This window comes from Papaver somniferum, chromosome 3 (assembly GCF_003573695.1).
Source record: "Papaver somniferum cultivar HN1 chromosome 3, ASM357369v1, whole genome shotgun sequence".
Lineage (NCBI taxonomy): Eukaryota > Viridiplantae > Streptophyta > Magnoliopsida > Ranunculales > Papaveraceae > Papaver > Papaver somniferum.
In genome coordinates this window covers 125,859,132-125,877,901 of record NC_039360.1, presented here as the reverse complement: position 1 = coordinate 125,877,901, position 18,770 = coordinate 125,859,132, and the positions used below count along the sequence as shown (strand labels likewise).

The following is an 18,770-nucleotide window of genomic DNA, read 5'->3' as shown; positions in this document are numbered from 1 at the left end:
GATATATTCTCCTATTTCTTCTCCCACCCGCTAGGTGTATCTACTTAAGTCTATCGATGTGATTTTCCTTTTTCCCGAAAATTTTTTTTTGAGGAAGAGGACGGACATGGTTTACCATGAGTCAATACTTTCTGGTTTCAGATTGTCATACCATGTGAATGTTGTATTTGTAAGTGATTTGGGGAATTCTCTCAAGAATATATTACCATCAAGGGTGTGGTCATTCATAGTCGCTAGGAACCGGCTGAGATGTTCACGCGCATTTCATTGCCCATTATATGCTTTGAACTTTGGGGATATGTATTCTTCCGGATATTGATATTCGGTGATCTCGGAAGTGTACGGGTTGTTCATGAAGTCGTAATTGTCCTGTTCTGTCACGCGGTAGTTTGTCTCCAAGTGGTTTGCTATTGCCTCTTGTTCTATTGGTGTGAGCGCGCTCTTACCCCCCGCGTCGCCCTTTTCCGCTTCTCCGATAGTGTCATACTCCTCTGTTGTTGTTTGTTCCATCAATTTCCTCAGTTCTTGTTTCTTTTGGATGTGACTTTTCGACTCTTTCTGCATGTATTGTAGAGTCAGCGGTGCCGAGCGTGTGATGTTAGTCTCCTGTTGCTTATCTTTTCCCGGTGTCGCTTTCATCTTTTCTGGTTGGTGTCCCTACGTGGCTGATTTTATGACTGCGCCCTCAGTTGGTATTTATTCTTTACTGTAGTCCTGCTCGTCTTCTATCGTTACTTCATCAAGGTTAATTGGTCGCGCAATTAACTGGTTTCTTGACGCGCTCTTGGTGGTATTTGTTGAGTGTGTCATGGTGGACCAGAGATGAGCCTCCCACTGTGGTCGCAAATGTTGATGCGTGAGTATGAGATTGGTCCTAGACGTATTAGTCACAACAATGACAACACCTTTTCCTAAAATAGTATGAGAGATAGATTGCTTTCCATCGTACTATGTCCTTCCTCATATAGGCTTTTCCCAAAACCCTTCTTCTCATGACATCATGCCACATGTCATAGAAGCTTCCTTATTTACAACTATTATTGTTCCTCGTAATGTGACCTTCTTATTCCCTACTAATTCCTCCCCATCCTTTCCTTTCTACGGATTTATTCTTTTGGGATTGGGATTTAGTCCCTTATGTTTCTTGGTGGGCTTATCCTCCCTTTAGGGGCTACCTACCCCTGTTAAGGGGTAACCATTTTCATGTATCAACAAGAATGATTTGTATTCTTGACAAAAGTTGTAGCTACATATGATATCTTTCATTTTGCTTTTGATTTTCTTAATTTCAGGTTATTATGAATTTATCATGAATTGTTTGGTAATAATATGCAATCTGCCCAGTTTTTTAGATGCCATTATAAAATCAATATCTTTTGTTTGAACCGTTGGTTTTCTGCGAAATTCAGATATGCGGTTGTTTAGTGATCTATGTATGTTTTCTTGAAATTTTAGCAAGGCCGGATAAAGTAATAACCCTGAGAAGAATGATGCAAAATGTCTACAGTTAGCTTGTTTGCATAAATACACGAAAGAAACTCACGTTCTTTGTCATATTGTCAAGCCATGGTTGCTTGTATTGATTGTCAAAATGAATTATAAATTGATAATGAGTTCATGTTTTACCGTTAGATGGAACATGGTTCCTGGATAACTGCGGGTAATGATCCCCGAGAGTAAAACGGGTAAACATTTCCGAGAGTTAAATGGGTAATGATCCCCATAGGAACTTATGTTCCTGACCATCGATGGCGACTGTCCGTACTGAAAAATGATAGGTGGGTGTACGAAACAAGGACATTTGTAGTGTGAACTCATGTGTGAAATTTAATTGCATGAACTGTTGAAATTATTATTGGTGTTATGAACTCACGTGTTGAAATTCAAATGGATGAATTGTTGAAAACATAAATGGTATTGTGTATTAATGTATTGAACCCTAAATTGGTTTATTTGTTGGATATGTTATTGACTTTGTGAGCTTGTTTAATTTAACATATAATTTAATTCTCTAAGTTGTGCAAAATCTCTTGTTGTATGTTCTCTTTAATTGATTGATATTTCTTCGCATCTTTTGAGAATGCGAATGCTATTGAGCTGTCATCTCACCCCAATTGACATTCTAGCAGATTTCATGGAAGTTGGAAGTGGAAACTAAGAAGTTAGTTTAATCATTGTATTGTTTTATTGTATTGCTTAAAATGTAAATTTGAACTAAAATGTTGTTAAAGATGTTTAGTAAATTATTATGCGTCAATTTATGTTTTATAAAGCTTTAATCATGTTTGGTATAAGAAATGAAGTAAGAGAAATATATGTATCAGTCTCGTTCCGACCCATAGCGTCTGGAGTTCGGATCTCCATATGAGTTTTACCCTAGTCCGGAACTCGGGGTGTTACATAAAAATCGTATACGTGTGGCTAAAAGTTGTTAAAGTTTGGACATTATCGGTATTATGTAGATTGGATCCGAAATTAGCCAGTTGGATCCTTCAATTGGTATTAGAGCCAATTATCCAAATAATAATAACTACAATGGTAGAGACTAGAGACAAAATTCGGGGAACCTTATTTTACAGTAATTCACAATTTTTTAAAAGAAATTAAATATTAATCAGGGAAACATTGGCCGAATCGAAAACCTAATGAAAAACTTTTTATTGAGAGAACAAAATATAAATCTAAATAAAATAAATGACGTTTTCTCCAAGTATTTTTCTCATAAGATACTATTCCTTTCGAATCAATCTCTCATTTCTTATTGCGTAAGAATATCGGAGGGTGTCTATATCATGCTTGGATACCACTTAAGAATCTACTTTTTGACTTGTAGAAGCAGAAAGAATCAATATAACTTCTTCTAAAGGTAAAAAATCAATTTTCTTATGATTTTTGGGACTAACTTCTGCTTTTGGTATCCAAACATCATTATACCATAAAGTTGAGCAACGAGAACTGGAGAGGAGAGAGAGTGTCCGGGTTTGGCCCGGCGACAATGGAGATTGGATCATCATCTAATCATATCAGGGAAAGGGTTACAGGGTCAGATCAGAGATTAGGCAAGAGCTTTCAAGGGTTGAAGAATGGAGCGGGAGCAACAAAAAAAAATGGACTGAGGTGGTTCGAGGTAATAGTAACATGCATGGAGTCGTTGGTAATGTAGATCAGGAAAATAGAGGTGAATGGCAGATGGTTTCAAGCAAGAGATCAAGAAATAAAAATAAAACTTCATCTGTGCAACAGGTTTCGATTGACTGCAAATACAAAACCTTTACTGTTACAAAGAAAAATCATGGTTTGTTGCTTGATGAAAAAACAATAAATACAAAGGATTTAATTGAAATCATGGTGAGCAGGGAGGCGATTGTTTGGATGAAGAATATTATGAGGAAGGAGTCAAAAAAATCTTTTTACGGTCAATGGTATTGGACTTTTCACAGGAATGATGAACATATCTTGTTCTCAAGAAATGAGAATAAATATGGTGAATTTTTTAGAGCTTCCTTTTCTTCTAACAAGATGAGACAAGCAATGTGTTTTCCATCAGAATCTAATGAGTATAGATGGTCTCATTTCATAACTGCATTTTCTGATATTGTTTCTACAAAATCATCAAAGACTCAAGAAGATTCTCAAGGTGTGTTTCCTATAACGCCTATTGAGTCTTCTCCGACTGATTCTCCGATTGATTCTCTTGCTAGTGATTGGGATAATGCTCTCGTTGTTGAGATTTCAGACAAGTCTAAATCTTGGGATTAAGTTGGCCAGGAAATTGCTCATAGATTTGAGTTCAAGAACAAGTTGATCTTTTTCCTTTTGAAGACAACAAAGTATTTTTCTTTGTGACTGCAGATTTCAAAGATAACTTGGTACGAAGAGGATTTTGGACAATAAATGGTACTTCCATTAGAATTTTACCATGTTGGGATTCTGTTAATGCTGTTACTCATTCTGAAGATTCTTTGGAAAATTCATGGATTGAAATTAAAGGGGTCCCGTTCAATATTTAGGGAGACAAACTGTACAATGCATTATGAGGAAATTTTGGAGGATTGCTGGAGGTCCATACTTCCACGTTATGTTGGGAGGATATCTCTGGTATTCGCATCAAGGTAAAAGATGTTTTACATTCTTCTACGAGCATCTTATTTCACTTTAATGGAAAATTATTTACTATCAATATTAAGCCTTTGAAGCTCATCAATGGTGAACCGGAACTTCTTTTTCGAAAAGTGAGTGTTTGCAAAATTCAACTTTGACTCGGCTATCATTCCGGTTAATCAGCCTGCAGATAAGCCGGTGAATATTGCTATTAATGTTGAATGGCCAAAAATTCCACAACCTATACTTCGTCCACTTGATTCTAGGAGGAGAGAATTATTCAAAAGATTTTCTCATGCAAACAGAAAAGAGTTATCTTTGGTAACTAATTCAAATTCAAATTCTCCCACCAATTCAGAAGATTTGGAAAAATCTGGGTCGAATATTTTGGGTTCAGATATTTTGGGTTCGAATAATTTGGATTCGGGTATTTCAGGTTCGGATAATTCGGGTTCGGGTAAAATTTCAAATAAAAGTGATACAACGGTCATGTCCCTTACTTTTCATAATGAGGATGAAGTAAATGACTATCTGGAGAATGCAGTTTTTATCCCTTATCTTTAGAAGCTAGATGCAGATTATTTTGAGGAAGCGACTCCTATCTCTGTGGTGGAACCAACTAAAAGCATGGAAAAATTTCTTCTACTACATTAAACTACTGAAAAATGGAGTTCATTAAGTCATAAGGTATGTCCGGATCTTAGAAATCAATTTGAGAATGTTTTTACTCAAATGATAAATTTGGGTCCAAGAATTGTTTTAAATTATGAAGGTTCTAAAGAGGAGATTAATGATTCGATGATGGATACAATTCGTGTTCATCTTAGAAATTATGATAAACAATTTGGTAAATCAGTTTCTTCTTAACTGGTTTGGTTACTTTTTGTTTCTCTGATTTTGGTAGTTTGGTTTTTATTTTTATAAATGAAGATTATTTGGTGGAATATTAGGGGGTTAAACGATTTGAATAGAAGGGATATTGTTAAGAAAAAGGTTAGAGATTGGAGACCTTCAATTTTGCTTCTGCAGGAGACTAAGCTTCAACGTTGTACTGATTTAATTGCTTGGCAGTGTTGGGGTAATAAGAATATGAAGTGGATTGATTCTCCCTCTCAAGGAAGTTCTGGTATTCTCTGTATGTGGGATTCTTCTCAAATTGAAGTCTTGGATTTTCTAATGGGGCCTTACTCAATTATAATTCTTTGTAAAACTATAAGTTCTTCTTTTGAATGGATGTTTACTGGTATCTATGCTCCTTGTGCCTCTTACAATGATGAAGTTAGTGAATTTGGAGAGAGATTGAAGAAGTAAGAAGTTTTTGGAATTTCCCTTGGGTTATTGGAGGTGATTTTAATGAAATAAGATTTGGTCATGAAAGGTCCAATGGTAGTGCTTCAACAATTGGAATGAAGAAGCTCATTAAATTCATCTCTAAACATCAACTAATTGATCTTCCACTCATTGGTGCTTCTTTTACTTGGACTAACAAACAATTACAGAGTGTGAGAAGTCGTATTGACAGAATTTTGGTTACATTGCCTTGGGAACTAGAGTATCCTAATGTAATTCAGCAAGCTCTCCCTAGACCTGTCTCTGATCATATCCCTATATCTCTCATCTGTGATGGTTTGAAACGTGGTCCTTCACCATTTCACTGTGAGTATTATTGGTTCACTCATCCTGATTTTGTTTCTCTAATCAAAAATTGGTGGGAGTCTTTTTCTGTTTCAGGAAATGCTGGTTTTGTTTTCTGCAAAAAGCTTCAGTTGTTAAAGCAAAAGCTAAGGGAATGGAGCAAAAGAGAATATGGAGATTTAGAAAGGAGATTGGAGGAGCTGGAAGATACTTTCAACAACTTGGATATAGAAGAAAATTTTCATAATAGTTTATCTCCTGCACAATGGGACGAGAGAGTTGCTGCTAGACAAGAATGGTATAGATTAACTTTAATCAAAGCTGAGAAATGGAAAAACATAGCCAGAGTAAATGACATAAAGAATAATGAAAACAATACCAAATATTTCCACATATTGGCAAACGATCATAGAAGAATAAGTTATATTGGTTCTATTAAGGTTAATGGGGTTGTTACTTCTGATGGAGCAAAAATTAAAAATGGTATTATTCCTTTCTTTAAAGATATTTTCAAAGCAAATTCTCACAGACGTATCTCTATAGAGGGTATGCAATTCAACACAATTTCTAAAGATGTTTGTTCTTAGTTGGAGAAGGATTTTGATGAGCAAGAATGTCTAGCTGCTATCAAATTGTTGGGTCAAAATAAAGTCTCTGGACCTTATGGGTTTCCAATAAGCTTTTATTTATTATGCTGGGACATTATCAAGGATGATTTCTTTAATGTGGTGAAGGATTTACATGCTAGAAGCTTTTTAGATTGGAGATTGAAAAATACTTTCATTGCTCTAATTCCAAAGAAGGACACCATAGAAGAAATTAAAGATCTCAGACCAATTAGTCTGATTCATGGAGTTTATAAAATCATTTCCAAGATGTTGGAAGAAAGTCTCAAAACTACTCTCCTTAATATCATTTCTCAACATCAAACTGCTTTCATCAAAAAAAGACAAATTTTAGATGGAGTTCTGATAGAAAATGAACTTATTGATTTAAGACTTAAAAGTGGTACTCCTGGTTTATTATGCAAAGTGGATTTTGAAAAAACTTTTGATCATGTCAATTGGGACTTTATTGATGACATTTTTAATCTTATGGGTTGTGGAGATAAATGGAGAAGTTGGATCAGATGTTGTGTGGAATTCGTGAAGTTCTCTGTGTTGATCAATGGTAGTGCTTATGTTTTTTTCACAAGTGACAAAGGTATAAGACAGGGAGATCCATTTGTCTCCCTTTATTTTCTTTCTGGTTGGTGAGGCTCTTACTTTTATGACTAAACAAGCTCATTCTCAAGGTTTAATTTCTGGTTTCAAGTCACTAATGCAGGTATGCTTATTAGTCACTTGCAATTTGCTGATGATACCTTGATTTTTTTAGATGCTGATAGTGAGCAGATTAAAAATCTTAGACTGATTCTTATATCTTATGAGCTCTTAACTAGTCTTAAGATAAATTTCAGCAAAAGTCAGATATTTGGAGTTGGTTTTGAAGGTGACTTATCTCAGTTCTGTGATATTCTGGGTTGTTGTTCTGGGAGTTTACTTACAACTTATTTGGGCCTTTCTCTTGGTGATAAATCTAGAGGTGTAGCAAAAATGGACAAGGTGATAGAAAAGTTTATTGCAAGACTTGCTGGTTAGAAGAAGGTGCTGCTCAAAAGGGTTGGTAATATCACTCTTATTAACAATGTCTTAGCTAGTTTGCCTGTCTACCTTATGAGCTTATTTGAAATGCCTAGTTATGTCTGCAAAAAAGTTGAGAAGATTATGAGGGATTTTTTATGGCATGAGAAGGATGGAAAAAAGAAATTGCATCATATTAAGTGGACTGCTCTTGCTAGGAAGAAGAAATATGGAGGTTTGGGTGTTAAAAATTTGAAGAAGATAAATTAGGCTCTTTTAAGTAAATGGTCTTGGAGATTTGCCACTGAGGAAGAGGCTCTTTGGAGAAGGATTGTTGCTGAGAAGTATGGTGTAGGAGATGTTAGTTGGCAAGCTAAAACACCTAAATATACTTATGGAATGTCTGTTTAGAAAGCAATTATGAAGTGTAATCAATTTTTGCTCAAACAGGTCAGATTCAAGATTAATTCTGGTAAAATTGCAAGATTTTGGGAGGATGCTTGGCTGTATGATACACCAATCAAAGACTGTTATCCAAATTTATTTCTTGTCTCAAGATCAAAAAATATGAGAATAGCTGTTGTAGGGTGCCTATTTGTGATGGAGTTAGTTGGAATTCAAATATTCCTAGAAGACTACTGGGTGCAGCTGCTATTGAACACTCAATTGTTATCTCAGACCTCAGTAACACTTCACTTTTACTTCAGATTTTGGTGATGAACTGCAATGGTCTTTAAGCTCTAAAAAAGTTTTTACTGTTAAATCTCTTTATGATTCTGTAACAGTGATTGATTCAAGTCAAGAAGATGGTGCAATTTTTTCATTCATCTGGAAGAAAAAGTACGCTCCTAAGATTGGGTTTTTCATTTGGTTACTTGCTCATGGTAAACTGCCAACTAGAGACTCTCTGAGAAGAAAAGGTATGGATGTTCCTGCTGAATGCCTTTTTTTGTAATGATGTTGAAAGTCCATGCCACTTGTTGCTTCATTGTACTTTTGCTAAGAAGGTCTGGAGTAAGTTTATGGAAAATTTAAACTGGTTTTTCTCATTGCCTGATCACATCCCAACTGTGTTGCAATCTTGGTACTTGAAACACTCTTCACCAGCTATAACCCTCAGTTTGGAATTTAATTCTTGCTGCAATTCTGTGGTCAATTTGGCAAGAAAGGAATGCAGGAGTGTTTACTGACAAGGTCTCTAATGAAGTGGCAGTTACAAATAAGGCTATATAATGTCTATAATTGTTAGAGCATTGCTCAGTCGAACTCGCATGCATTGCTATCTCAAGCATGTTTGTCAATGTTAGTGATCAAAACTATAAGTCTTGATTTCTAGTCTATTATAGCTAAGTCTCGGACTAGGGTAGAAAGTGTAGTTAAGCTCAAGGACTTCATGGCGATTCATCATACAACTAGAAAAACTACTCAAGGAACCGGTGTAACTTCTCGACAAAAAGGTATGTTAAGACTTGAACTTATCTGTCACTCAAAAGTCTATCTACTCTATCTCCTACTTCTTGAGACAAAAAGTCGTACGCTATATAGATACACTTGGATTGTACACATTTGGTATTTCTAGACGAGTATACCTCGCCTATCTATATCTCGAAATATGTGTTGGTAAGCTTTTCGCTTTGACCAAGTTTATCTTTACCTAGTGACGAAAGTCATGATATGTTTCAATCATCTTGAAAATTGCTTTCACGAGAAATGGTGTAACAACTGTATAACATGCTCTAAGAATGTTTCAATGATTGAAATGAGAGTTTAGATTACGTAACCAATGATGAAAATAAGCATTGTTGTGGAAACACATTTATGTATAAGTCTTATTCCTTGAACCAAAGTTTGCGAACTTTGTTGATCAAGAAAAACCAAAAGAATGGCTTGTTGCCAAGTCCGTGACCTCAGTCCGCGAACTGCCGAACTTCTCATCTCGAGAAATTCTGCTGGAGTAGACAAACTAGTTGCGTGAGTACCAGTCCGCAAACCCAGTCCGCGAACCGGCGGAAGGTCTTTTACCGAGATTTTCTGCTGGAGTTTGTAAACACTGCCGGTTTCTTAAGTCCGCGAACCTAGTGTGCGAACTGAAGAAGGTTGTATATCTGAAGATGATTTCTGAACTTAAACTTTAAAAAGACTAAGAAATGCAGTTTTCAAACCGTGGCTATAAAAGTTCATGAACCGATTCAAGTGATTCGAATCATCTTTGCTTCAATTGTATCTTGTGTAGTTACATAAGATTTTCTTGTAATTGAACAACTCTCTAACTAGTTCATTTGAATCATTTGAACTAGTTAGGGTCAAGAAGAACATGGTTGATATGAAATGCTCATATGGCTAACCTTTTGGTTAACTATTGTTGAACCAACAATGTACACGTTTGGGTACGGTTAACAAACCTAGAAGCGTGCATTTCATTTGTGTATAACAAGCTAAGTTTTCGATCTAACGGTTGAGAAATATTAGCTTGAATCTAAATCAGGTTTTCATCTAACGATGAATATTGATTGCTTTGTTACCAAGAAAAAAACCTGATTTGAAAGACTATATAAAAGAGACATCTAGTATTGTGCAAAACTAATCCCCACACCTTACGTGTGATACTAGTTTGCGTACTAGAGTCGGTTTCCCTTTAACCTTTGGTTTTCTTCTTCTAAAACCAGGTTAACGACTTAAAGACTTAATTGGGATTGTGAAGCCAGACCGTTACTTCTTTTATCGCAGTTGTGTGATCTGATCTTGCATCTTCTATCGTACGAGTACAATCAGATTGATTGGCTTGAGATTTTATATCTCCGATAGGAAAGATATAAAAAGTAACCACAAACATCTTCGTCTCATTGTTTGTGATTCCACAACATCTTGTTTCGCTACTATACGATTAAGATTGTTGTGAGGTGATTGATTAATCTAGGCTGTTCTTTGGGAATATAAGACCGGATTATCAATTTGTTCCTGTTCACCTTGATTATGATTAAAAGACGGAACACAAACTTTAGGGTTTTTCTGTGGGAGACAGATTGATCCTTTGATAGACTTGTCTGTGTGAGACAGATTTGTTTATTGTCAAAGCCTGCAATTTTGGGTCGTAGCAGCTCTTAGTTGTGGGTGAGATCAGCTAAGGGAATCAAGTGCGGAGTATCCTGCTGGGATCAGAGGCGTAGGGAGTACAACTGCACCTTGGATCAGTGGGAGACTGATTGGGGTTCAACTACAGTCCACTCCAAAGTTAGCTTGGAGTAGGCTAGTGTCTGTAGCGGCTTAATACACTGTGTGTTCAATCTGGACTAGGTCCCGAGGTATTTCTGCATTTGCGGTTTCCTCGTTAACAAAATTCTGGTGTCTGTTTTATTTCTATTTCCGCATTATATTTGTTTATATAATTGAAATAATACAAGTTGTGTGTTTGAATCAATCAATTGGAAATACGACCTTTGGTTGTTGATTTATATTGATTGATCCTTGGATATTGGTCTTTGGTACTATCCAAGTTATTCCTTGTATTTGATTAGTACTTGCAGTTTCTGTTTGAGGAAATCAAATCAAGACAGAGATATAAACTCGTTGATATACTTTTAATTGATTGAATCTTGTTGATTCTCTTAAAAGTATATTTGAGTTTGTCCATACAGATTGCTAAGCGAAATATTGGGTGGTGTTGTTAGACCTCCGGTTTTTCAATTGGTATCAGAGTAGGCAAACTCGTTCAAGACCTTACAAGTCTGTGTTTGTAGCAATTTGAGTCTGAGGAAATAATCTCTTACGCATACCAAGATGCCTCCCAAAGCTTTCAACTATGTCAGTTGCCTCGGGAATACCTCAAAGGTATGCTCCTTAGTTGATTCTTCTGAATCCCGAGGTAAGAAAATTGACTCATCTTGTGTTGATAACACTTCCTCCAATGAGACATTGGACACAATGGAAAAAGCTGAAATGGATCTCACAAGAATCGCAAAAAATTCTACTGAGTTTGTTGATCTTCAGAATCATGATCAACTCATCGATGAATTTGAAAAGTCTATTGATCGAGAACGTATACTCTATAACATTATTGAGTCCTTCTCTAAGGATATTTAGAAACTTCTTCAAGAGAATAATCTACAGCGTGAAAAGATTTGTGATCTTAAAAGGATTATCAAAGAAGGCTCAATTAGAGAAAAATGGTTGATCAAGACGCATTCATTCGATCTTGACAGACTTCGTGTTAAAAAAGAGAAGCTAGAAGCGTCACTTTCACTAGCCCATAAACAGTGTGTGCCCTTGGAAAAGGAAAACTCTGTTTTAAGGAAAAGTTCTTATGTTCCAACTGTTCCTCTTGACATACAGTACATGAAGAAATATCCTCCAAAAGAAGATCGTGTCGAAAAAAGTTTATATAACTTACAATCTTCTCACAGGGCTGTAAACTTAAAACAGATGCCGTCTGTTGCGTCTTCTCCACGAAACTGTACCTTCTGTGGAAAAGGGAATCACTATGATATCCTTTGCTTTGCCAGGAAGAAACAAATTTCTAAACTTCGTAATTTGCTTCTTTCCACAGTCAATGGAGTAAATAGTCAGTCGACTACTGCAGTGAACCTCATACTCACAAGAAACCAGACATCTTATAAAAATGATCTCTTCCCTAAGAATCATTACAGGACTTCTGTGGATTCTAGTGGTTTAAATTCTTATGTTGCTGAAGAAAGCATGACCTGTGCTTATAAGAACAACTCTGGTAAATCTGAGTCTAGAGTTTGGAAACCCATCTCGGAAAATCCTCTTGAACCGATCTCTAGAGGTCCTAGACTCAGTAATCAGAAAGCTTCTTCTCTTGAGCTTTCAATAAGACCTATGAGAAATTTCCCTAAAAATGGAAACTACCATGGGAAGACAAGAAATGCTGAGATCAGATGTCCTGGTAGAAATCACAACTACTCTCTCAAAACCTATGGTGAGACTATGTCTCCCTCTGCTAAAGTTCTGTTCTTGTATCTAGCTTGAGAGATACGAGGATGATGTTTGAGAGATGCTCAAGTAATTATCTGATTTTCATTAGTATGTATGATTGATATCTATTGATATGAGTTTTTAGTATTTCTTTCTTTCATCACTGTGACCTTCTTTTTAGGGCTGGAGAAATTTTAAAAGCGACACAGTATGCAGTTTTCCCGGTTGGGTCCATTTTGTTTTATGGCTTAGTCCACGAACGTCCTTATCTCCTCAAGGAACTCTAGGGTTTCTATCCAGGATGTATTTTTTAACATATATATATATATATATATATATATATATATATATATATATCATATATGCGTTCATTAATCTTCATAAAGGAACTCGATGGAAACTGTTCTCAACGAAGAAGTTAACCCTACTGTAAAGGATGATCTCAAAGGAAGTTATCCTTCTAAAGAGTTTATTTTGAAGAAGACACATGAAAGAAAAGAGTATAACTCTTGGATTGGAGAATCGGTCAAGGATTTAATTCTCGTTCAGAATGAAGTAAAGAACGAACTTGCTAATCTTCAACTGCAGATAAACCAGCTTATTGATGAACAGACAAAAATCCTTGGTACTCAGAATATCTTGATCAGAAATCAGAAGAAAGTTATTCTTGACTGCGCTAAGGCTCGACACTTTGTTCGCATTTTTGATCGAAAAACTAACGTTCTGACTCATGAACATGGTGTGTCTACAGTCAACAAAATCAAGGATATCAGTGACTCCTATTTCGATGGACCATTCCAAAGGTATGAAATCATCAAGGAAAACTGAGTTTATTTGTTGCCTAGTAGGTCTTCTTTTTGGTTTAGTTGGAAGAATAACTAGTGCTTGAATAACAATGATTGTGACTACACATAGCTGTTATTTTTTTCATCTTCTTATGTTATTTTTTAGGTTTATTGGTATAAAATTCTAAAAATATTTGGAGGATGTTGTTTTTGCAGTATTAATCTTTATGATTTTTTTATATTGCAACTTGTTATGGGATATGTATGTTTGCGTCCGTGAACTTGAAGGTCCCATACTTTGTCAAAAGTAAAGTCGTTCGTTTTCGGTATTCACGTACTGGTAAAAGGATGAATGGACTTTTGACAAATACAAAAGTTAAGCCTATATTGTCAATTATGTTGATGGAAGATAGGTTAAAATCTTTTGTTTTCAAGGATTATGTCTATTACTATTGTTATGCAAATAATGATTGAAGATAGAATGAATCCTTGTGTATTCCGCAGTATTGATCATCCCTGATCCATATTCTTATGTATTACTGTGAGGCTCCGTAACGTGTCTTATGTTGAGAACGATACAACCAAGTTGATTATTTTTGATTAGCTTTGTTGGTTGCTCCATAAGGTACTTTATGTTGAGCATTTTGAACTAAATTAATCTTCTTGTTTGGTTATTTAGTTATTGCTCCATAAGTTTTCATACGTCGAGCAAAACAATTGACAATTAAATTGATTACTTTCGTAATTAGTTTGGTTGTGAGTTCCAATTAGATTAATTATGGGTTTTCTTGTAATTAATCTAGTTGAGTATTTTTGTGTCTCCATGAGTTTTCTTATGTTGAGCACAAACAATTGAATTGATCACTTTTTGTGTTTGATTTGACTGCGTATACCGATTAAATTAGTCACGGGTTTTACTTGTGATTAATTTGATTGAGTTTTTGGATATGGAAAATCATTCTTATGGTTTTTGGTATCCAATAAAATCCTTCTTTTCTTTTGAAATTAAGGTCACTCTTGTTGTTCTTTCGGGAATGACATCAAATGGGGGAGAGTTCTTTTGAACTTGTGCTTAATGGTCATATCTTGAGGGGTGTGCTGCTGTGGAATTTTATAGGGGTTATCTTGTATCTTTAAACTCCTTGATGAATGCATTTAGCTTCGGCTTTATGATTGCATCTAAATTAGTTGGTATGTATTTTTTTCTTTTAGTCATGAAATGTCTCTCTCGGAAATTTCATTATGATCCCGTTCTTGTACCTTTACCAATTTTGTTGACAAAAAGGGGGAGAATTAATATGTAGTTCACACTACAAATACATATGGTTTTAGGATCATTGTGTAAGGGGGAGTGGTTTCCATGTGAGATGGAGTATTGACTAAGGGGGAGTGATACATATCACCATCATATTATTGTTGAAGTTATGATACAATTGAACTTTGACGCTGTGTAATAATACTATGACACTGTATAACAATGATCGAGACCGATGATTTCTCGTTGTTATAGCTACGGACCTTCAACAACGGTGATGCAAAACTTACAACCTTTGGGATCATTGGAGTACTTGGAAGTGACGAAGATTTCGAGGAATGTTGAAGTTTAGACATGTGGAATAAGAGATACTTAAGTTTCTTTATCTTTTGTGTATTCCATATGTATTGATAGTTTTGTCACTAAAATTGACAAAGGGGGAGATTGTTAGAGCATTGATCGGTCGAACTCGCATGCGTTGCTATCTCAAGCATGTTTGTCAATGGTAGTGATCAAAACTATAAGTCTTGATTTCTAGTCTATTATAGATAAGCCTCAGACTAGGATAGAAAGTGTAGCTGAGCTCAAGGACTTCATGGAGATTCATCATAAAAGTAGAAGAACTAATCAAGGAACCGGTGGAACTTCTTGACAAAAAGGTATGTGAAGACTTGAACTTATCTGTCACTCAAAAGTCTATCTACTCTATCTCCTACTTCTTGAGACCAAAAGTCGTGTGATATATATATAGACTTGGATTATACACATTTGGTATTTCGAACCTAGTATACCTCGCCTATCTATATCTCAAAATATGTGTTGGTAAGCTTTTCGCTTCGACCAAGTTTATCTTTACCTACGAAAGTCATGATATGTTTCAATCATCTTGAGAATTGCTTTGACGAGAAATGGTGTAACAACTGTATAACGTCCTCTAAGAATGTTTCAATGATTGAAAATGATGGACATATGCATTTTTGTGGAAACACATTTATGTATAAGTCATATTCCTTGAACCAAAGTTTGCGAACTTTGTATATCAAGAGAAACCGGAAGAATGGCTTGTTGCCAAGTCCGCGAACTTCCGAACTTAATTCTGCTAGAGTTGACAAACTAGTTGTGTGAGTACCAGTCCGCGAACCCAGTCCGCGAATCCGCGGAAGGTCTTTTGCCGAGATTTTCTGCTGGAGTTTGTAAACTCTTCCGGTTGCTTAAGTCCGCGAACCTAGTGTGCGAACTTAACAAGGTTATATATCTGAAAATGATTTCTGAACTTCAACATTAAAAAGACTAAGGAATGCAGTTTAAAAACCGTGGATATAAAAATTTATGAACCAATTCAAGTGAATCAAATCATCTTTGCTTCAATTGTGTCTTGTGTAGTTACATACGATGTCCTTGCAATTGAACAACTCTCTAACTAGTTCATTTGAGTCATTTGAACTAGTTATGGTGAAGAACATGGTTGATATTAAATGCTCATAAGGCTAACCTTTTGGTTAACTATTGTTGAACCAACAATGTAAACGTTTGGGTACGGTTAACAAACCTAGAAGCATGCATTTCATTTTTGTATAACAAGCTAAGTTTTCGATCTAACGGTTGAGAAATATTAGCTTGAATCTGAATCATGTTTTCATCTAACAGTGAATATTGATTGCTTTTTTACCAAGGAAAAACCCTGATTTGAAAGACTATATAAAGGAGACATCTACTATTGTGTAAAACTAATCCCCACACCTTACATGTGATACTAGTTTGCGTACTAGAGTCGGTTCTCCTTTAACATTTGGTTTTCTTCTTCTAGAACCAGGTGAACGACTTAAAGACTTCATTGGGATTGTGAAGCCAGACCGCTACTACTTTTATCGTAGTTGTGTGATCTGATCTGGCATATTCTACGGTACGAGTACAATCAGATTGATTGGCTTGAGATTTGATATCTCTGATAGACAAGATATAAAAAGTAATCACAAACATCTTTGTCTCTTTGTTTGTGATTCCACAACATCTTGTTTCGCTACCATACAATTAAGATTGTCGTGAGGTGATTGATTAATCTAGGCTGTTCTTCGGGAATATAAGACCGGATTATCAAATGGTTTCTGTTCACCTTGATTATTATCAAAAGACGGAATAAAAATTTTAGGGTTTTTCTGTGGGAGACAGATTGATCCTTTGATAGACTTGTCTGTGTGAGACAGATTTGTTTATTGTCAAAGCCTGCGATTTTGGGTTGTAGCAACTCTAAGTTGTGGGTGAGATCAGCTAAGGGAATCAAGTGCGCAGTATCCTGCTGGGATCAGAGGTGTGGGGAGTACAATTGTACCTTGGATCAGTGGGAGACTGATTGGGGTTCAACTACAGTCCAGTCCGAAGTTAGCTTGGAGTAGGCTAGTGTCCGTAGCGGCTTAATACAGTGTGTGTTCAATCTGGACTAGGTCCCGAGGTTTTTCTGCATTTGCGGTTTCCTCGTTAACAAAATTCTGGTGTCTGTGTTATTTTTATTTCCGCAATATATTCGTTTATATAATTGAAATAATAAAGGTTGTGTGTTTGAATCAATCAATTGGAAATCCGACCTTTGGTTGTTGATTGATGTTGATTGATCCTTGGATATTGGTCTTTGGTACCATCCAAGTTATTCTTTGTATTTGATTAGTACTCGCAGTTTCTATTTGAGGAAATCAAATCAAGAGAGAGATATAAACTCGTTGATATACTTTTAATTGATTGAGTCTTGTTGATTCTCTTAAAAGTATATTCGAGTTTTTTCATACAGATTTCTAAGTGAAATATTGGGTGGTGTTGTTAGACCCCCGCTTTTTCAATATTCTTGGTCTCTGGCTATCAAGGAGTTTAAACATCTCTCTGCCACAGATGTTATGACTAGCTGGCATACAATCTTTTTTGAGATTCATTAACATGCAGTAGGGCGTTGGTGTGTTCCTGTCTTTTCTTAGGTTGCTATTTTTAGCTGGCTTTAAGCATTTGCCTGTCTGTGGGTTGTTTCTTTCTCTTTTTGTTCCATTTTATTTCTCTTTGTAACTGGTTCAGGGTGGTATAAATCTTTTATCACTACAAAAACATGTCCCATTAGTGAGGATCCATAAACCGTCACAAATAGAAAAAACCCGTCACAAATAGTACAAAAACCCGTCACAAATAGTTATTATGAGGTGATTGATATTTCTAGTATGTTCTTCGGGAATATAAGTCAAGTATATCAATTGGTTCATGTGCACCTTGATTTATCAAAAGACGGAACAAAACCTTTTAGGTATTTCTTGTGGGAGACAAATTTATCTATCTAATTGACTTTTCTATGGGAGACATATTTGTTTATTAAGTCTTCGACTATGGGTCGTAGCAACTCTTAGTTGTGGGTGAGATTAACTTAGGGAATCAAGTGCGTAGAGTCCTGCTGGGATTCAGAGGCGTAAGGAACATAACTGTACCTTGATCAGTATGAGATTGGTTAGGGCTCAACTACATTCCAGTCCGAAGTTAACTTGTAGTAGGCTAGTGTCTGTAGCGGATTGATGGTATTTTTACAGTGATTGTAGTAGTAGGGTTCGTTCAAGACTTGTGAAAGCAGATTTTTTAGACTTAAATTTTATAAAAGAAAATAATAAACTCAAATAACAAGGTCTTGTGAGAATTATGGAGAGACCGGGGTTCAGGATTTTACCATTCACCAAAATTCATGTGATTTAATGTTCATTTTTATCATGCAATTCTAGACAATATAACTTCAATCAAAAGAGATTGTGATTCTAATCATTGCCTAAATTAGATTTTCAAAACATCAATTGTTAATCGCAAGCATGAAGTATCAAAATCCCTAAACTAAGCATACTTCATCAAGAGAAAACACAACTAATTAATAAAAATCATTTACTCAATTTTCATTCGGTGCAAATAATCATGAAAGAATTGCATAAATAAATTTAAATAAATTTTGCCACATAACTTTTGGAAGAATGGCTTCCTCCATCGCACAGGAGGATGGGTTTAGCTCTTCATCATGTTGGAAACACGCTCAAAAGTTGATTTCATTGTTTACAAAGATGAAAATGAGAGAAAAATGATTAAAACCGGGTTTGTAACAGTTATAATTATTACAAACCGAGCTGTTAGAAAGAACGATAGAAATGAACTGCCACTGTCATTGTTTATTTACGACTGCCAACAAGGTGTCGTTGTTTCTGTAGAAACATAAGACTGTCTTCTAACGTCCAATGTTCTTCCCGAGTTCTTCACCAGCAACAACAATGATGTTCTCTGAAACTTCAATTTTTCGACTTTGTAATGTTCTAAACTATCCCAAAACTCTCCATCCCCCTCTCTGGTCCCCTAACATCGTTTATATACTCAATAGGTAAAAAACATCATGTGAAATAACTCACAATAATCTCCTTTCCTTTTACAGGGAGATAC

General features: G+C 35.7%; 1 protein-coding gene across 1 annotated transcript; it reads left to right on the top strand.

The window, feature by feature from the left end:
* Positions 1-5,025: 5,025 nt before the first annotated feature.
* Positions 5,026-7,376, top strand: LOC113359946. Its single transcript, XM_026603504.1, has 4 exons — positions 5,026-5,408; positions 5,480-6,282; positions 6,388-6,939; positions 7,063-7,376. Exons 1-4 carry the CDS (start codon positions 5,026-5,028, stop codon positions 7,374-7,376), a joined length of 2,052 nt encoding a protein of 683 aa, XP_026459289.1.
* Positions 7,377-18,770: the final 11,394 nt, after the last annotated feature.